Here is a 20,918-nt window from a genome sequence, read left to right on the forward strand (position 1 = left end):
TGAAGTTTGTTTGTTAGTTCTATGTTGTTTTTTACAGCAGTGTGTTCATGGAATGTTAGATGTTGTCTTATTGTTTTATCTAGATGTTTTGCTAGGTTGTGGGCCGGGGCTTGTGTGTGGTTAATTAGAGGTCGAATGGGTACATCAGGTTTGTGGATCTTGGGTAGGGCGTTCAATTTGGGGGCTGATGGGTTTATGTTTTTAAGGTGTTTTTTGTTGGTATGTGGTATAATATGTTGGGTCTGGTTGATGGCATTCTTTATTTGAGCCTGGTATTTGAGAGTGGGGTCATGTTCTAGTTCAATAATGTTGTTGTTTGTGGTGAATTGCTCTACTTTTGAGTTTAGATCATCTTGTTTTATTATCACAGTGATTTGTCCTTTGTCAGTGAAACACTACACACCAACCTCAACAGCATACACCCAAATTTGACGTTCACACTTGAATTAGAAACCAACAACAGCATAAATTTCCTGGATAACACCATCACAAAACAGAACAAAACATTCAAAATATACAGAAAGCCCACCACAATCCATTGCACTTCAAATCACCCTATCCAACACAAACTTGCAGCCTACAACCACATGCTATACAGATTAATAAATATCCCAATGACAACCACAGATTACAACACTGAACTGCACACAATAAAATATATTGCACAACAAAATGGATACAAACCCTCAATGATTGACAAACTAAAAACAAAAACAACAAGAACAATCCGCAAAACTCTGACAAATACAACACTGATAATCATACAGCATTCATCACCCTCACATACCACAACAATAAAACTTACAAAATAGCAGCATCATTCAAGAAAATAAAATACAAGGTTGCATACAGAACAAAAAACTCACAAAAAAACTCTTGTCCCCACACAACATCTCTCAAAATCAATACAATAGACCAGGAATTTATAAGCTAAATTGTAGAGATTGCAGCAAATTCTACATAGGTAAAACAGCTAGAAATTTCAATATAAGATTCAAAGAACACACAAGAGCCATTACCCATCCGTCCTCCCATTCCACCTTTGCAGAACACATTATCTCCACTGACCACACACACCCTGACATAGACAACAACCTCGAAATACTCCACTATTCCCACAAAAACAGAAAATTAAATGTACTAGAACAGTTCGAAATATACAAACACACCAAACAACAGCCAAACAATATTCTAAATGACCAAATCAACTTTTCCTCCCACACCCTGTTTGACAAACTCATTTAAATACTCCTCCATTAACCACCAAAACACCCCTCCACCACAACCAAATTTCACCCTCATAACCTTAAACACTTCAGTTCCTGTTTGGCTTGAAAATGTGCAATACCAGCACGAAACGGACGTCGCCACATCAAATAATGTGAGTGCTTTTTCACTTTAAAGTTTTATAAAATTTAATAGTGTTAATAATAGTGGAAACAATATGGATAACCAACAACAAATAATATTATGTTTTCATGAATTTGATTCCCCGAATATGATGGAGTTCCCCAATTTAAGAATATTACTGAAACTAGTAATAATTCCTATAATGAATAATAGGCCTATTTACTCATCTAAAGTTGCTACAAGCTGAGAGAAATACAGGTTCATTGCTGCCAAAAAATGATAGATGTAAAATCGAATAGACCCAGTTTGTCTTTCACTGTTCCACTTTGGTGCGTCCGTAAAAACTGATCATTTTTTTGCGAGTGGCGGCTTCGGCGACCCACTCAGACTGGTCGACGATGGCATTTACGCACAAACGGCCTAGTTACTACAAACTAAGAGAAATACAGGTTCATTGCTGCCAAAAAATGATAGATGTAAAATAGGAATAGACCCAGTTTGTCTTTCACTGTTCCACTTCGGTTGCTTCCGTAAAAACTGACCAATTTTTTTGTGAGTGGCGGCTTTCAGTGCAGGCGGAACTCCGGCGACCCAATCAGACATGGGCGAGGACGGCATTTACGCACAAACGAAAACGCGGCTTAAGGTTACAGTATGTCAAGCTTTCAATTTGTCAAGTTGACAATAATTCGTACTTCACAAAGTAGAAGATTCTTCTACTCTGTACTCTTATTCTCTGTGCGTACGTCAAGTTTCAGTTCGCCAAGTCTCCAGTTAGTATTTTTTTATTTTTTGCTTCTCCTTTCACGCCTGAGAAATAATTAAAAAGAAACTTCCAGCAGAGATGAACAAAGTATATTTTTTGCTCCTCTATGCTTTTATAGGTTATGCTCTCAAAACTTTAGCATTTTACTAATTGAAATCTAGCTGATCTGAGATCTCCTTTGGGTTGGGATTGGCCGGATTGTAAAAACTAAAAATGGCGTCGCTTTAGTAGACGTACAGCTTGAACTGTGAAGATGTTGAGAACATTATTTAGATATAGTTTTTGAACTCTTAAAAGTGATTATTTAATTTTATTGTACTATTTGAAGTGTGTTAATAAGTTAGTAGAACAATTCGATAATCTGTCAATGAAACTTGTGTAACAAACAGGTACCTAAGAATTAAGAAAAGGCCTACGTTAGTAGCCTAAATTCAACGTCTATGTATAACTTAATTTCCTTTAGTTTAGCACTAAATTATTCTACTTTTAAAGTCATTCAATGACAATCTGTATTCTTCATTTACTCTTGTCTTCATTTGTGCATTTGTATTTATCTTTTCAAACAAAAATATTTTAAATACGGCTAGGCTTTTATTTTGGGTCATGCTTTTTAAAACCACCAAGTTATTGTTTTTCAAAATCAACATGTTTTATATATTTGTTAATAGAATAACAATTGTTTAAAAATAAATGGCCAATAACTTTTAATTGAACTAACATTTATGTGTTTGTAGCATTGTAGGTCAGATTAGTACTAATGAGTTTGATAAGGTTAGCTGTCAGCTCTGAAGTAAAGTAACTTTACATTACTCTTAGAATATGTGATTTAATTTTTAAGTCCTATTCAATCTCATAGGATTTATAAGAATTATTTCATTGGTCTAAATTCAAATTTGCTAGTTTTTGAACAGATAAGTACTGTAACTTGAAAGTAGAATGTAGGCTAACTTACATAAGCCTATTTCTGAATTAATGCCATTGTTTTTAAAATTTGGAGTGGAGTCAGTGGAGGAGTTTTCAAAACTAGGATGGAAAGCTCTTTAGAGTTGAGCCTGCTGCTCTATCCCAGTCATTGCCAAAATTTGGAGGGCTATGTTTGATGAAAAAAAATAGACCCAACCTAAAATTTGATGACAGGTATAATGGCACTGGACCTAGAGTTACGTTAATTTGTAATATTGCATTGATAAAAAAGTAGGCTACGGCCAAAAGTTGTAGGCTAGACTCAGAAATTGACTTGTATATAACTGGCTTTATACAAGTGTAGAGTATTGTTTTGTTAAATACAAACTAATAACTTGAATTTGTTTTGGTATTGTCTTCTATATAATTTTTATTTTACTCGGCCCCACATTAAGATAATACCGCAGGCTATGTATTTGTATTTTGTAGATATATACATGAAAATTTTGTAAATAAATCAATTAGGTTATCTCAATAGCCTACTATCCACTATGACTGCAAAAGTTATTCTTCATGTTTGAGTTTATAAATTCTATGTAGTTTGCAAACAGAAATTTTTCAGATTTCAAATTAATCTTATTCTAATTTTTTCAAAGTTGTATTCAAATCGAACATTTCCTTCACATAATTTATAGAGTAATGTAGAAGAATTCTAGGTTAGTGTTATATTTGATTTTTTTTACATTGTAGGCTACTCAACATTGCTTGTTTCTACAATCTAGACTACTCATCATTGCTAGTGACATTCAACAAATTCCTGTTGTTCTCTCATAAATTATTTTTATTCAAATAAAAAAATCAATAAAATGTATTTTTACATTTACAAGTTACCAAATTCAAGATTTATTCACATATTAGTTTTTTAGCTCATTTATGGCTAATTGGTTGAAATAGATCATATTTTTATAAGAAAACAATATTGGACTAATGAAAAGATTCCTAGTTGTTTGATGTCTGCTGTAGACCCATTCATAATTATTATAAATTTACGGCATTCTGGCTGGTTGTATCAATTTGTCAATAATACTGAAACATGCGTAATAGGCATTACAATCGGTCCAGCGATCAAGTTATATTAATAGCCGCTTCTGAAGCTTATCATCATAATTGTTGTTTGTGCAAATTCTATAATAAATTATTAATACATAATGAAAAGTTGGCTAATTTATTTTTCATGCTATTTATAATTTACACGAGATAATACGATTCAAGCTTCCTGGAGTTTATAATAGGTAATAATAATGAAGTGTCTCTGTTAATGGTGTGGTCATACTATTTAGGAATGTTCACAAGTAAATAATTTAAGAACAATAAAAACAAATATGTATATATATAAATGACCTTTCGGATGCTCATAATATGCATTTTTTAATGCAACTAAACGCATTGAAACTTTGTTTTTGCAGCCTGAAATGTCTGAAGACGTAAAAAGTAGTGTGGAATGCAGTAGCCCTGTGGCCGCGGCAGCAAGTAACCCGCAGCAGCATAATCCACCATCGCCGGCCATGCCCAGACCAGTCACTCCTCCCGAAAAGTTGACGCGCTCCAAGCTATCCGATGAACAGCTGGAATCGATAGCACTCGACGAGCTGGCGCGTCTGTGGAGGAGCCAAGACTTGTACATCGACTCCCTCGAAGCACAAAATTCCAGCAACGAAGGTACATTGCTCTATTCTTGAACTCGTACTATTATCATTACTATCCAGATAAGCTATTCTAGTAAAAAAAATGATCTCAGTGTCATTATATGAGTAGTGAGTTATGATCATAGGTCTAGTCATGATGTGATTAAATTATAGTCAATTCAAGTTAGATAGTTGTTCCATCTTATTCATATTAAAATAGGTCAGTTGAAAAGATACATGTTCTGTTGAAAGTATAACAATACTTAGTCAATGCTTATTCGAATATTGACCAATCATAGACATTGAATGACTTCTCTCCACATCACATAATTAGCTAGCTTTATAGTGAAAGTGTAAGAGAATCCAGGGTAAAACTCACTTCATACTTCGCGTAGGAAAATAACTTTTAGCCTACCCTGAATTCTCATTCACTAGTGGAATCCAAGTTTAGTGAGTTTTGTGTAAAAAAAAACTCCGGATCAGAAGACATGTGGTGCGGAGTAGCCTTTATTAAAATATATCGGTTTCACCAATTTCGATCAAGAAAGTCTATCATGGTCAAATTAGTCAAACTTCATTATTAGTGCAAATGAACATATTTTTCTATATATTCAATAATTCAGAATTATACAACTTCTAGATGAGTACCACAGGCTAAAGCCCAAAACGGTCCCAATTTTAATTTATACTACAATCCAAAGGTTATATGATTTTAATGGTGATGGTTTCTATCGATATTTCCAGTGCACACTTGTATATGGTAGCCTACCTACCTATTAGGCTTTACCATGTTTGAATATACATATTGACCGAGCTTGGTGAAACCGGGCATAACTATTCAAAAATGATCATAATGAGCTTTTTATTCGATTTGGATGGATGAATTTTGAATGCTTACTACCTCAATAATCATATCAGACGAGCTTGGTTGTTGATTAATATTGCAATCTATTCCATCAGACTGGTGTCATGAACAACTGAATAGGTTCAACCATGCATTGCAAAATAACATTCACGTTGAATATCTTCAATAATGTGTTACTCTGTTGTATTTCGTTTATAAAAAATATGTACTGTGCTTGTGTACCGTATTATCTTGCAATTTTAGTTTGTGCTAAGTGTCTTCAAAGATCCCAACTGAAAGACTCTTTGGATTACCGTCATTTGAAAATTAGTGATGACAAAGTGTATTTTACTTGGAACTTCAGCGTCGTTTTTTGGAACAACTGACATTATTGTCGACTTACTTATATGAATCTTCAAGTGATGGTTGTTTGTGGAAATGGTTTCTTCATCAAGAGTTTGAAGTGTTTGTGTGCTTTTAAAGTGTTGTGAAGTGTTCAATAGTGGCTATTCCAGTTCGGTTTATTGACTGTTTCTCTGTTTTCTGAGATCAGCTGCATTGTTACATTAATATGGGATAATATTGTGTAAGATCATGGCCTCCATAGTATGGTAGGCTTGGATATATTATAATCAGTTATCAAATGCTGCAATCAAATCTGCAGTACATTAAAAAACAATCCGCACTCATTTTTCTGTAGATCGGTATTGTTGATATTGGTATATTTACAAGTCTATACATTTATATTTTATGTTTTAGTTTAGGTTTAGTAACATAATTGACAAACGTCTGAGAATTCTACTAGAATCACAGTAAATTGAGTCGGCTATTATTCTTGTCTTCAATTTGCTCTTATACGGACATATCAGTGATAACAGACAATTCTTGCTATTTTAAACCAATATACACCAAAATTAAATAGGCCTAACACAAATCTAATGATGAACATCAATAGATTTTTACAACTTTCTTATTTGATCAAACCAAAATTTATATTTATTTTTAAATGCACAATTTAGAAACATGAAGTTCATGCGATAGCGTGAGATTGTTGAAATTGAATAAGTTGAGTCAATGTACTATTCGTAAATTAGGCCACTTGATCGTTATTTGTTTGTCATTGATATTTTAATTTGAAAATGAAATGTGTGGAGGCAACATAATACATGTTGGTTAATTCGGCTATTTCTTAGCGCTTATAAAAAATAAATTGTCTGTTAGAAATAGTAATTCTTACAATTTAATATAGTGACTAAATTATATTGGAAATTATACTTTGGTTTATCTCAAGTTATTATATTGGGAATCTATATTGTTAATGTATAAAAAGTTTTCTTTGAAGCATGGCAGTGATTTGAACTCAGTATTTCATACTGCTCTCGTCGTTTTAAAACTAATCAACATCGAGTAACATTTCGGTTTTTATACACCTCTGAAGTTTCATAAACATTTCCATTCAAACAAGTGTGATCATCCAACTCTTGTTATTCAACGCGAAGGACAATTTTAAGAGTATGAAAAGACTGAAATTTGATACAAGTCACATTTGATCCAAGGTGTTCGACTGTCTCGTCGAAAATCTCTGATAACGTCGCTTTCAAAATTGTGTTTATTTCTTTCAGAACTAAATATTTTAATTTATATTGATAATTTTGATTAATATTTGTAATATTTTATTCTAATTTTCTATTTTCATTGATCATAATATGAATTAGGCTTCCATTAGATCAGCGAAATATAAAGCTTCTCCGAAAATACATTTCTCAGTTTGTCAATAATACTGTAACATTCGTAATAGCCATCAACTATAAAAATAACGCAGCTTCAATACAAATGTTCCTTTTATTCCGTCAGTTCTTAGGTACTATTTGATAGCTATGATATGATAAATATGGCTGTTGCATTTTCAAGTTATTATTGAAAGTATGTTCCTATTTGTATCGTAAATAAATGAATAATAAATTTCATCATTTAGTGAATCTAATAGTGACTGTTAGTATCACTTCATTGAAGCTTGATATTCATAATTTATATCAAAATTGATTAACATTTCATAAGTTGCGTATTTGCAATCATGTGCAAACCAGGTTCAATATTGATGAATTGACATTCAGACTAGTGATACGGTATCTCACTTACCATCTCTGAAGTAGTTCCAAAACACTTTCCTGTTACACGTGGTTTCATAAAAATCTATTCTTAAGATATTACTGTTCAGTTTGTGATTGCAGATTTTTATAGATTACGAGAAGCGTTTTATTTGTTGAAAATAGCCGTTTCATTGGAAATTAGTATCAATGACGTATTTAAAAAATCCTTCAGTTGTTGAAATCTGTTTGAAAAATTCGCATTGATTGTGATTCTTGAAACATTAGATCGTTGTACTATTTAGTTTTGGTAATATTTCTATAAAAGAGTGATATGCTATCATCAATCTTAGATATTGAATTAAGTTGAAAAGCATCCCTTCCATTACTATTTCAATTTTTTAAATAATTTTGCTCTAAAGAATACCACAATAAAATGAAAGAAGCTAATGTAGAACTGAATGTTATTCCAAAGTATACTTTACTTGACAAGTTTTGAAATCTGAAAATGTTGTACTCAATATAAAAAGTATATAAATTAGAGCGTTGATAGTCTATTATATGATTGTGAGGTGTATAATAGAAACTTCAAAAATCCCATTTCAACAAGTTATTATATTTTCGGCACATTGCATATTGATTTATTTTTTCATTTATTTATTTGAGATACATATGAGAGCACAAGGATGATATCCCATAATTGCTCTCTTAACACATAATACAAGTAAAACAATTGAAAATGCAATACTTTATACAAATATTATTGAAAGAAATATTTACGAAAAATCTTTCTGAAAAATATACATTACAGAAAATTTAAACAAAATTTTATATAGCAGAAAAAATAAACACAGCAAATAATAAAATGAAAATATGAAAAAGGACAAAATATAAAGTTTCTACGATTATACAGAAGTCATTCTGAGAAGGAAAAAAAATAGTAACGAGAGGAAAATAATTAAACACACAATTCATGTACTCAACGTTTAATGTGTTAAAGTAGTCTGTTAAGGTAGTCTAGAGTAGTCCGATAAGGATCGTCCACCAAGAAACTCTTTCCTTGTCGATTGAAAATTAATTCCAAGTTTTCATGCATTATGTAAGATGTTCAGCGTCCTTTACATATTGATATTACCGCGATATTTGTGTGATAGCATTATATATTAAGAGTTAGTATACTATTAGGAGGCTATGCTTTGTTCCAATTATTTATTAAGAGTTTTATATTAGAGTTTGAGCCTTGTTAGATAATTTTTGCAGCGAAAAGTTTCATTTCTGTTCCTCTTCATCGCGCAGGTTACAATTTATGTTTTGTACAATGTATTCGCCTACTTATCTGTGTGATTTGAATTCACTTCTATTATTAGATAGTCCCTTCAAACGTATTTGTATGAATGTCAATTCCAATACTATTTGTTGAAAAAATGAATAATCTGTCTTTATTGTTTTCAATATCAATGGAAGAGCGCATTTGGGGCGAAAGGCAATGGAATATCGATGGCGATCATGGATGATGATGATGATAGCACAGTCGGGATGAGACTTGCTGACGTCACTACTTCATTTTCAGCTAGCTCTCTGCAGATGCACAGCTATGCTCCTAAGCGCAACTGCCAACTTCCTTCTCATCGTGTGTTTTCAGTGATATTAGTGCTTTGTGATGTTTTTCTGCTCCTCTCCTTGTGATTTACTAGTTCAGTGCTCACATCACTCTAATATTTTTATTTCTAAGCTAGTGTCAAGGAAAGGTTTAATCCCATATGCACATCTCATTGCATTGCATTGCATTGCATTCCAGCTTTACACTCGAAGCTTGGTGATAGCTTGCAAATTGAGACTTTCAATTCATTTCTATCTTTCAACAGAATTTATATACTCTCCTCTCAATCATCTTCACTCTATGGAGTATTATTGACATAGTTGTATTTTTGTCTCATTGCTCTCACCGACTGCAGCAGAGATGTTCACATGGGATTTACATTTAGAATAGTAGATGAGCACGTGCGATTGAATGGTTGATATTCATTCCACAAAGATTTACGAAAACATGTTTTGAAAAAGGTCCCTTGTGATCATAATATTATATCCAGCAGTTTTGTCTTTATCATTTCGCTCAATCGTGCGTGCAAATTAAAAGTGTATGAAAAGGTAAACAATGTTGGAAATCTGATTCGCTTTTAAAGCAGATAAACATTTCCGATTTAGCTTTTCATACACCATTAAACTTAATTGAAATGCTCAACTATCTTTATTATTGTAAATTTTATCATGAGAAAATTGTGAATTATAAATGTGCGTGCACAAAGTTGTACAGTGCTGTGTTGTGGAGTCTTGAAGATTAAAGAATATCGCGTTGGTCTGAAAATATTATGGTGGATGAATCAGTGCAGCAAGTGTGTGTAGTTAATTAGTGGTAAAGAAGGAAGATGATATGGAGCTCTGGAGCGAGCGCCATTCTTCTCTTAGAATAAAGCTCTCTGTCCTCGTCTCGTCTTGCCCTCCCCTCGCCAGCAGCCGGCAGGCGGTAACGCTCGCTATAAGCGACCATGCCTCGAGACGAAAGTAAGTTAATAGATGTGATCACTATGAATACATGTAACATACTGCTTTATTATTATCATGTGTATTAATGGTGTAATGAATGTTCACTACTTTTTTCAGTGCGATATTTCTGTATCAACTTTTCTCAATAACCTTTTTTATTCTAGGTTACTACTCTACTTATTCTTTGTGTTTAGGTTAATACTATTTCAACTCAACTAGATGTTTGCAGTTTGGCTAGACTTCAATCAAATTAATTTGGTTCAATTATCAACTATTATCATGTGTACAAACTCAATTAAAAATACTACTTCATAGGAAACATTTTGTGTATGGGAAATCTCTAGAAGTTCACATTATATGTGATAATCGCTTCTAATTCAAATGATTGTTGGGAACTTGGAGTGTTAATTGTTTTGTAATAAACAAGTCATGGATCGAACTGGAATAGTAACTGTGTGTATTGAAAGGATGAACAATTCCGAGAAAGTTGTTAAAGAAAAGAACAACTCTTATTTATTTTTTTTTTTTCAAATAAATACAAAATTTTTTATAATATTCAAAACAGGCAGTTAGCCTCCTGTCAGCCTTTTTATATTGATAGTTAAGTAGTAGACTTCACTTTAGGAAGCTAGTAAAGTATCCCTTACTCCTGGTAAAGTATGTACTTGACTCTAAGTAGGTTGTTGTTCTTTACTCCTAGTAAAGTATGACCTTTCTCCTGGATCTTGTAAAGGACACAGGTATTGGTTTCCCAACTAACGTACTTGGGACACTCATTAAGCTTCGGTTGATGTGTGAGGTTCTTTGAACCTCTGTTTCCTCGAATCTGTCCCTTCAAACATAACATAAAGTATCTATGAGCTCTGCTCAATTATTCATTTATTTGTAGATACAATCACAAATCATTTAAATATGATTAAGAAGGAACAACACGCTTGGTCCAAAACTATTCCATTATTCTTGAATAGTGCCCATCTTTTCAATCTTCATCCCAAGCGTCATTGAAATTAATCACTTCAATTTTTGTATGAGAATGAGTAATAATTAGTAAATGACCTATTATAAAATTGATAGAAAAAGGTAAAGCAGTTGCCCAACAGTTTTTATTCAGAGTTTAATTTCCTCAATTGATGTTTCTTTGAAGTCCCACTATTATATTGTTGGTGCTAGTTAATGTTTCAATGTGATTGCATGCTGGTGAATCGATGTCTCGTAACAAACCTTAGTAAAGCAGAAAAATATAATCAATCACATAATATTCCATTTAGGTAAAGCATATTTAATATTTATTGTGTCCGTGACAACAGGTTGTAATTTTCAACTAGCATTATTCCGGTTATAACCAATGCTATTTGGAGTTCAATGAAAAATTGATTGGATTTTATATTTTGTAAGTTTAGAATTATGCTTGTCGGTATTGAGCAAGCACATAAAAAATCATTATTTCAACTCATGGCAAATATATTTCAACTTTGAAATATCACTTATTCACAGATTTGTTTTCCTGAATCTAAAAGTATTGATTAATTTCGTAAAGATTGTTGATTTGGGTGGCAATCCGCTCCTTTATTGAATTGAAATAATATGTTTTTCTTTGTTTCGGGTGTAGCTGAGATAAGTGCTCTAAGGGAAACCGAAGAGAAATTGAAACAACAGCATACAGATTTGATCATTAGAGAGAAAGTGCTTGTGAGGCGACTGGCTGCCAAAGAACAAGAAATACAGGAATACGCTGTGAGTACAATCTATTATAGTATATCATAATTTCACTACCTATGACATAAAAGACAAGGCATTAAAATAATAGTCGGCGTGGATGTTTACAATTGCTATAGTGTAGTTCAGGTTGCCAATCTAAATGTTAGTCGCTTCAACTTTTTTTTGTATTGTTGTGAAGGTGATGTAGATATCTACGTTGAATGAAAACGAATTAATATTGTCAAACCCACTAATTTGTTTAAACAATTTGATATAATGGTTTCGGTTGATACACTATTATCAATCTCAAGTAAACTGAAAGCTTGAAGATTAGGAGCTGGGGTGTAGCCCTACGATCGGCCATTAGCCTTTTAGCGATCAATGACAGTTGAGCTCTGTCTTTGGTCGATAATAGGCACGCCCAAGTATTCCACTCATTCACATTAGAATCGTTTAAGCACAACAAATGAAGAGAAACTAAGCAACTACGAAAACCCAATTGATAATAAGTAAGCTAAGAATGGAAGAATATACAAAATTTAAAACCAGTAACTTGAAGACGAAAATACAAAAACTGCAAGAAAAAACAAAATAACAAGAAGATGGTAACCGAAAAACTTCTCTAATATAAGACTAAAATATTTTATACGTTTTTAGTATTCTTTTAAGATCCATTTCTTCTGAAATCCTCAAACTGTCTGCCTTTGCTATTGACATACAAAAGTTAACATTTTTTCAGCCTTTAACTTATGATTATTTGTTATTGAATACTCGGCGATATTTGACTCTCCTTTAAGATTCATACAATCTTTATTCACTCGTTTCAATTGTATGATACAAGATACTAGTTTCTCGAATTGGTTCAATAAATTAGTGGTTTTGAAAATATTTAAGCAATGTTCATTGATTCACAATTCCATGTAGCAATTGCTTTTTATGAAAATGAGATAATATTATAATTTTGCCAGTACATTTTTTACATTGACTGTCATTAGGTTTACAAAAGTAATAGGCCTTCATAAAACTAATGATAATAATATCAATACTTGAAAAAACCAAAATAAATTCAGAAAATTCTTGCAGAGGAATGAAAAACAGATGAAAATGAACAAAGAAGGAGAAAATTGAATAACCATAAAATTACATTATTATAATGTTTTTGATATAAGGATTTTGGAGCTAGACATTAAAAAAAAAAATGGGTATTTTTCTACTTATAAGCGCCTCCCCATTAGGGAATCCTAAAATTAAGTGGATCTAACGGGTGATTTTGATAGAACATAACCCTTGTATAATAGATATGATCAAAAATATTGATCAGTTAGGAAGGCCTCGTAAATTATTACAATGGAAAATTTGTATTTTGGCTATATGACATGGTTTTCTTTTCCCGCTAGTACTTCCTCTCCTTCCCATACTAAATTTCAAAAAAAATCTGAGGAATCTTGTTCAGAATTGATTGTACTTTTACATGATATGTGATTTTTCATCATTACTCTATAATGCTCCAAGTTGTGTAAGTTTGTAAAGAGTGAAAGTAGTGGGCGTTTTCATAATTTTCAAAAAACCTTGAAAAATACCCCTTTTTAACATTTGTAGCTCCATAACCAGAAATCGTAGAATCCTGTGTGACCACTCAATTTATTGGAAATTTAATTGTCTATAATTTTGTAGAGAATGCTTTATTCCGAAAAATCCGAGGTTTTCGAAATGAAATGGAAAAGTTGAAAAAACCCTAAAATTTTGGGGTTTTAGGGGCTTTTAAGGGTGAAGCCGTCCTCTGGCGTGTCAGCAAATTTCAGATTCGAATTCAGCGCCCCAAAATACATGACGTAGAATCGACGAGAAAAATTCTTTAGGCGCTGTTTCCTGAAATATGACTATTTGACTAGACTAAGTTAAAACTTTATTTAAATACTTATTAAAAAATAAAAGCAAATTTCCTAAATTAAATAAACATTTCTACAACTTCAGACCAAATATAATAGAAAAATTCCAAATTTATCCTACAAAGTTAACTTTCATTAGAAGACCATTGATTTACACAAGCAGCAAATTAATAAATGCAATACCTTTTGATTTAAATGATAAAATATCAAAGAAGAGCATAACAGAGTGGATTAAAGGTGAATATTTCTTCACTTTGAACCTAGCACTGTGATTTGTTTTTTTCTGTTTCAGTTTTCAGTTTGGTATTTCTCTGAATTCTGACCTTTTATAAATTATCAATATAGGTGTGAATTATTCTACTTTGGACCACATTATTGAAGTATATTGATTTAAAGTATATTTTGTGTCTCTACTTTTGTTTAAAGCTTTTCGTTTCAATCTCTAGCTATTTTAAGGATTTCTTTTAAGCAACTCTCACCAGCGGGCAAAGATTTTTCTTTTTGCTGGTGATGCCTAGAAATTTTATAATTGGGTTTTCCTGCTCTCATGTATATGCATGTATGTGTAATATTGTATTATGAACAATTTATTTTCATTTTTTCTCGTGTATGTATGTGTATGAGTAAATTATTTTTTTCTTTTTGGCAATAAATTAATTTGAATTTTTGAAGTTGTTTAAATAACATAGGTGAATCTGTGCTTCTGGTGTAACTGAATGAATTGCTTGTACAGGGTCAGCTGTCTGAGCTGAAGGCGGCGCAGTCGCCGTCTGCGGCGGCTCTGAGGCAGGCGCTGCTCGACCCGGCTGTCAACCTGCTGCTGCAGCGGCTGCGTCACGAGCTCACCACCACGCGCACCCGTCTCGACGAGACGCACAACGAGCTCAGCGCGTGGAAGTTCACGCCCGACAGGTAGGCCTACACGCCACACTTGCAACATTTTAATGATGAGTAATTTTGTACAAATGGATAAACAAATTACACTATACTATTTAGAAGGAGAATTCTGTCCTCTGGGAGGATCTGTTTATGTTATTGAGAAACCACGGAATAATAATTTATAAGATGGGATGTTGAATAAAAAAATGAATGAAGGGGAAAGGAAAACACCTATAGAATCACTTATTTATTTTGTGTCGAAATTAGAACAGTAACCTTGACTCAACTACGTAACCATGTCGTGAAAAACGCAACGTCCTTCAAGACCTCGTGATTTGTTATATAAAAACTAATTGTCAATACAGTGTTATATTTGGATAACTTGGACTATTTTAAATTTTAAGACAATCTTTCAAAATATAAAATAAAACTGGCCGTAACTTTTTTCGAAATTCACATGCAAACAGACAAATGTAATTCTAACATGGTTCTCATTAGTAATTTCAATTGTTTCTTAATTTAAGGATGAGTTACTTGCTCTCCTTATTAAAGTTGTTGATATATAGATAGATAATTCCCTTTAATTTCCACACTTGAAAATATTACAAGTGTTGTGGGAGAATTTGACGCATTCCACTTGAGGCTGTGCAAAGGCTAAAAATAAACTTTCTACTGGTGATATTTTTCAAAGTTTTTCAATTCGTATATCATCAAGCTATCAAAATGAATAAGTTTTCTCAGAAAAACATTTTTTCCCGATCATTACTTTTTGAGTTATGAGCGCCCGAAGTTTAAATTTTTGGGACGAACATTTCAAATTCGGTAAGAGATAAATCCATGAGATCTAGAGGCTAAATTCTTCATGATATTGTTGATGTAGTAAAATAAAAATTTTCTGAGAATATAGATTTCTGAAAAAATTATTCAATTTACCAAAAGTGGTATTTTTATTATTAATTTATAAAAATGTTATTTTTTGGTCATTTTTGGTAAATTGAATAACTTTCTCAAAAATTTATATTTTCAGAAAATTTTTATTTTACTACATCAACAATATCATGAAGAATTTAGCCTCCAGATCTCATGGATTTATCTCTTACCGAATTTGAAATGTTCTGTCCCAAACATTTAAACTTCGGGCGCTCATAACTCAAAAAGTAATGATCGGAAAAAATGTTTTCCTGAGAAAACTTTTTCATTTTGATAGCTTGATGCTATACGAATCGAAAAACTTTGAAAAATATCACCAGTAGAAAGTTTATTTTTAGCCTTTGCACAGCTTAACCCACGATTCCAAGTTGATTTGAGATGTTGGTAATGTACTAAATTTATTGGATGTCATTCACCAGCTAGAAGCTGGACCGACCCAGTCTTGTTTAGTAGTTTCATTCTCTGTTTGGCCCCAACTTCACGGGCGTATGACGTGCTGAATTTATTTCGCGCTCGTCTTCTGAATGCATGGTCTCTTATGGGGAGCGTCTATTTCGATCGTAGAGTTTTTCCCATAAGAGACAATGCATCCGTCTGAAAATATTCAGCGCTTATGAGACGCTCTTATAGTAGTGTCATAGTAGATGCCGTAGGCTATATTCGCTGGGCATCAATAGCAATAATGATTTAATGAAATAGATTGTTATTATTTGAGGTAGGCTATGTTTCTGTTGTTGAGAAACCAGAGTTTTTTAATTTGGCTTGAAACCAAGTAATTGTCACATTATAATTGAAATAATTCAATTGATAGTATTCTTATACATATTCTTCATAAATAACAGAATCAAGGTTCGCTACTTAGCATGAAAAAGCTGTTGTATCTGTTTTGCTCTGAAGTAGGTAGTGTAGTGGTAGTACGGTACTTTTGTACCATATTATTGACCATTGCGTAACGACAATGAAATAATACTTTCAAATTGTATCAAGAAAAAACACCATATAAAATAATACTAAAATGAATACATAAACTTACTAGATACTTAAAACTTGCGATGACTCAAAAAACATTGTTGTATTTTGAATTTGTCAGTAATACTGGAAAAAGGCTGATGGCCAAGTGCAGACTGCTCTACCAGGAGAATGAGGAGCTTGGCAGGATGATCTCCAGTGGACGGTTAGCCAAACTCGAAGGTGACCTTGCGCTGCAGAAGAGCTTCAGCGAGGAAGTTAAAAAATCACAATCAGGTAAGAAGCGAATTATTTCGCAACCCAAATTTACCTGATAAAATCCGATTTACAAAATATTTTGTGGTTCATAATGAAGCTATTGAATGTTTTGAAGGGACAGGCAATGCATCAGCTTGCTTCTAGGTAAAACATTCATTATTAAACAATAATTGCAGAAGTAAAATAAAACACTGTACCCAATGAAATTTTTAAATAAAAGTAAATTATAATTTTTCCCTTCAACTTTGCTCACTTCTTCACTTATATTTATTTATATTCGCCCCCATCTTCTCACATATTTCTTTTGAAACTATCAAATCAATTATTACTTGACCTCTTGATTGTTATATTCTGCTCAAATTTTCTTGTGTCTTGGAAGAGTTTAATAAATTCTGTTGTAATTTTGTGTTTTAGAAGAGTTTTATATGTTCCAAAATTAAAATTATTGTAGACCTATGAAACGGTTTTGAGATAACAAATAAAGTAATGATAATTTCGAGAATACAAAAATAATTGAAGCTAATTTTTCATTTGCAGAAATGGACGAATTCTTACAAGACCTTGACGAAGACGTGGAGGGTATGCAGAGCACAATCTACTACTTGCAGCAAGAGCTGAGGAAAGCAAAGGACGCTGTTGTCAATTTGGAGCAGGAAAACTCTGCGCTAAGGACAAGAAATAGTGTCGATAGCAGTGAGAAAGGTGCTCGGTCGGAGGAACAGTGCAACAACAATGAGTCGTTGTGTCGTGTCAAATGCGAAGTGGAGGAAGGCAGGACCAACGGCGTAGCAGAGCCAGCTCACAACTCACCACCTAATATTCACAGCAACAACGATAATCAGGACACTGACGGCGATAACGATAATCAGGACACTGACGGTGATAACGATAATGAATCGCACGACAATACAGGTAACTGTCGAACTGAAGGCAACGGCTTTGCCCAACAGTTGAATAGCAATGTTATTGTTAATTCTAGAAAACGGACTAGCAGTGAGGATAGTGATGATGTTCCTCTTAGTAAGAAAATTAAAACAGAACCGCTGGTGCATTACGACGATGATGACGTTGTGAATGGTGACGGATCTGAATCTGAGAACAATACTTGACTTCCTTAGACAACTTTCACATCATGAACTTTTGAATTGAATGTGATCTTACGTCCAACTTATGTTTTAATGTAGATAAGCTCTGTCTATTTAGTGATGTTTTATCCCTTTGATATTAATTTGATATATATTATGTTTAATCGCTTCAGTTATAAAATTGAATAGATACTAGGCCTCTTGAGAGGCCAGAACCTCTAACTTTTAGAAATGAATCATTCAAACATTTTCTGTTACAATTTTTCAACCATTACAAAAAAATTATTAAGTGGAACTCGAGAAGCAAGAATTCTCGTATTTGCCTCCAGTTTTTAAGGGGTCACTGAATGTATGCTTCTTCTTCGCTGAAGTGATGAAAGTACATCGAAGTAGATATGTTTTATTCAGATAACTTATATTAGTGGTTTATTTTCAGTTTTATGCTGAAACGTTCCATGACTTTCCTTTGATTCAGGAATTAAAAACCAAGAATTTCTATGTACGCTGTTAGACTAGTCAATCTAATAAATTTTTTTGTTGTCATCTGGAATGAAATAATTTTGCTTTTCTTGATGCAACATCTTCAATGGACTTGAAAATTTGGCTTGGTTGTCATTCAACTGATATCTGTTTCTTTGTTTTAATTTGATTTAATCAATTCCTACTCAATTATTGGTTTAAGTGTTGCCCTTCTTCTCTTTGTTTCTTATCATAGATTATAGTGTACATCGAAAGGAATTACTTTTAACAAATTGATTAATTTTGTAGATTTTCTGTTTCTAATTACTCTAAAACTTATTATTTCATAACATCAATGTTGAAACGTTTCAATTTTTACCCAATGTCAGTTTTATAATAATTAAGTTCAATTTCCAAGTTGTAGGATAAATTGTGATGGAATAAAGCATTGTTTTGCAAAACATGACATTCTAATAACGCTATTGTAAAAACGATAATATACTCTTTATATTAGTCCTTGAAAACAAGAATACATTAGTGAAATTGAGGTATTTATAGGTAATGATTACCTATTATTCAGCAAAAAAAAAAAAAATAAGTTCTGTAACTTTGAGTGCTGGAAATTCTATTTATTTTTTAATACTATTATTTTTCAAACTGAAAGTAATTAAACTGATAAAAATCTACAAATACAATCTATTTGTATTGACTTCATTTATACTATCTACTACGTGACTTGTGATTTAGTAATTTCACTCTTCTATAATTACGTTCTTATCAATATTCTACTTGAAATTTTGAAAAAACATACTTTCTCCAGCAACTTCACAAATCATATAAATTAAAAGTAGTCTACGAGTATAACGCCAGTGATTCGTCATACCTGAATACTCACGCTGAAATATTAAGCTTTTTGGAGAGTACATCTTTCGGTAAAATAATACAGTGTTGTATTGAAAATCCAAGAATCAGTTGATATATTGCATAATCACTGTTTTTAGAATATGTATATGTATTGATAATTTAATTATCAAGTGACGCTACCAGTTGTTTAAATAACTCGTAACAATAAATAATCGTAATATCTCTCGTTTTGATAAAACTAAGTAGGAAAAATGAGAAATACAAATAATGAATTGATTCAACTAGTGACTATTGACTCATTTGTTAACAACTTAGAAACAAATGAATGTCGAGAGAAAAGTTCTTATTTTGTAGAAAAGCAACCAAAGTATTTAACTATAAATATTTAAATTTTGGCTCTTCTTTAGTTGAAGCCGGGTAGTATTTCCATGTGATAACACTCGAGATTTATTTTCTTGTGTGCAAGCCATTTTTTTATGACTTTCATGACTTATTAGTTTATTACCCCTAGAAGGATTAGATTCTATTATTCACTTATTGCCACCGCAGTGACTATTTCTTCGATTAGATAATAATTTCTTCATGTATTGTAATGCATTTCTTATCTTCAAGAGATGCAGTTGACATTAACTTTCATTGAAAAATCACTCAATTGATTCTGCGGTTTCACCTTGAACTTTATTCTTGTCTACAATAAAATCATTATTCATTTCCCTCCAGTGTCTTAATTAATGAATATATTTATTTTAATCTATTATACACTTTCTAATAATCTCGCATGTGTTATTCACTCTCAAGACTATATAAATGTAGGCTATCGTATTTCAATTATTTGTTCGTCTTCAGAATTGAGTAAATCACTAAATTTTTCTTGCTCACTCAGGTATGAAATATTCATATTCTTTGGTTACATAGGCCAAATAATTTATTGACTTTTCGATTTTTTGTTGGCCTATGAGTGCACATGCATTTGAATATATTGAGTGATGAAATGTGATAATATATACTCATAGATGTCATCTTGCTATTGTTACAATTTCACTGTGTCGAATATAAAATTTATATTTTTACTTGACTAAGAAAAGAAGCAGTAATTGAGATTCTAATTTAATTTATCTAGGTGGCAATTTCAATTTCATTTATCTGTTAACAATATCAGAAGCAGACTCTGAATTTAATTGTGATTATCAATCAAACTGTAAAACATCACTGAATTGAAGAAGAAACTAATTGTATATTTGAATGATTAATAAACTTGTAATTTATGAAAAATATTAGAATACGTTTTATGAATTGCCTTTGCCCTTTATCCACTTAATGTATTTAAGGACTACTTTTAAGTCTAGAGACAATATTCTAGGAAACATTCAATTTGAGACAGTGCTTTATTTGAAGTTGAGATGCCGGGTTGTAAATTTACATTTTTATTTCTTGTTCAACTACATATTATATACGTTTGGGAGTCCCAAGATCTTTCAATGGCTATTCAATTGTTTGGATAATTATTCCGACGTATTTAATTTATTTGTGTTGCTGAAATTAGTTCTGAATAATAATTATTATTGCTGAATAATAATGTACGAGTACAACTTATCGCTGGTTTAAGTTTGCTTTGAAGTGGAAGGTATGATAATCTTGACGTATTTATTTCATTATATAGTTGTCGAGTTATTATTGTCTATGGAACTAGGGGACGTCTTAAATACAG

The 20,918-nt window shown here is 32.2% G+C and overlaps 1 protein-coding gene across 5 annotated transcripts; it reads left to right on the forward strand.

Moving 5' to 3' along the window:
* The first annotated feature begins 2,306 nt into the window (after positions 1–2,306).
* Positions 2,307–20,484, forward strand: LOC111050560 (pre-mRNA-splicing regulator female-lethal(2)D). Of its 5 annotated transcripts, none has more exons than XM_039421066.1 (7): positions 2,307–2,505; positions 4,486–4,738; positions 9,102–10,197; positions 11,789–11,913; positions 14,500–14,678; positions 16,666–16,820; positions 17,340–20,484. In XM_039421066.1, the coding sequence occupies exons 3-7, from the start codon at positions 10,182–10,184 to the stop codon at positions 17,909–17,911; spliced, it is 1,047 nt and encodes a 348-aa protein (XP_039277000.1). In that variant the 5' UTR covers positions 2,307–2,505; positions 4,486–4,738; positions 9,102–10,181; the 3' UTR covers positions 17,912–20,484. The 5 variants fall into 5 exon arrangements, with proteins under 5 accessions (XP_039277000.1, XP_039277005.1, XP_022192597.2 ...); XM_039421071.1 differs by having other exon boundaries at positions 9,942–10,197; XM_022336905.2 differs by lacking the exon at positions 9,102–10,197 and having other exon boundaries at positions 4,483–4,738.
* Positions 20,485–20,918: the final 434 nt, after the last annotated feature.

The sequence above is a fragment of the Nilaparvata lugens genome, chromosome 1 (assembly GCF_014356525.2).
Source record: "Nilaparvata lugens isolate BPH chromosome 1, ASM1435652v1, whole genome shotgun sequence".
NCBI classification, from domain to species: Eukaryota; Metazoa; Arthropoda; class Insecta; order Hemiptera; family Delphacidae; genus Nilaparvata; species Nilaparvata lugens.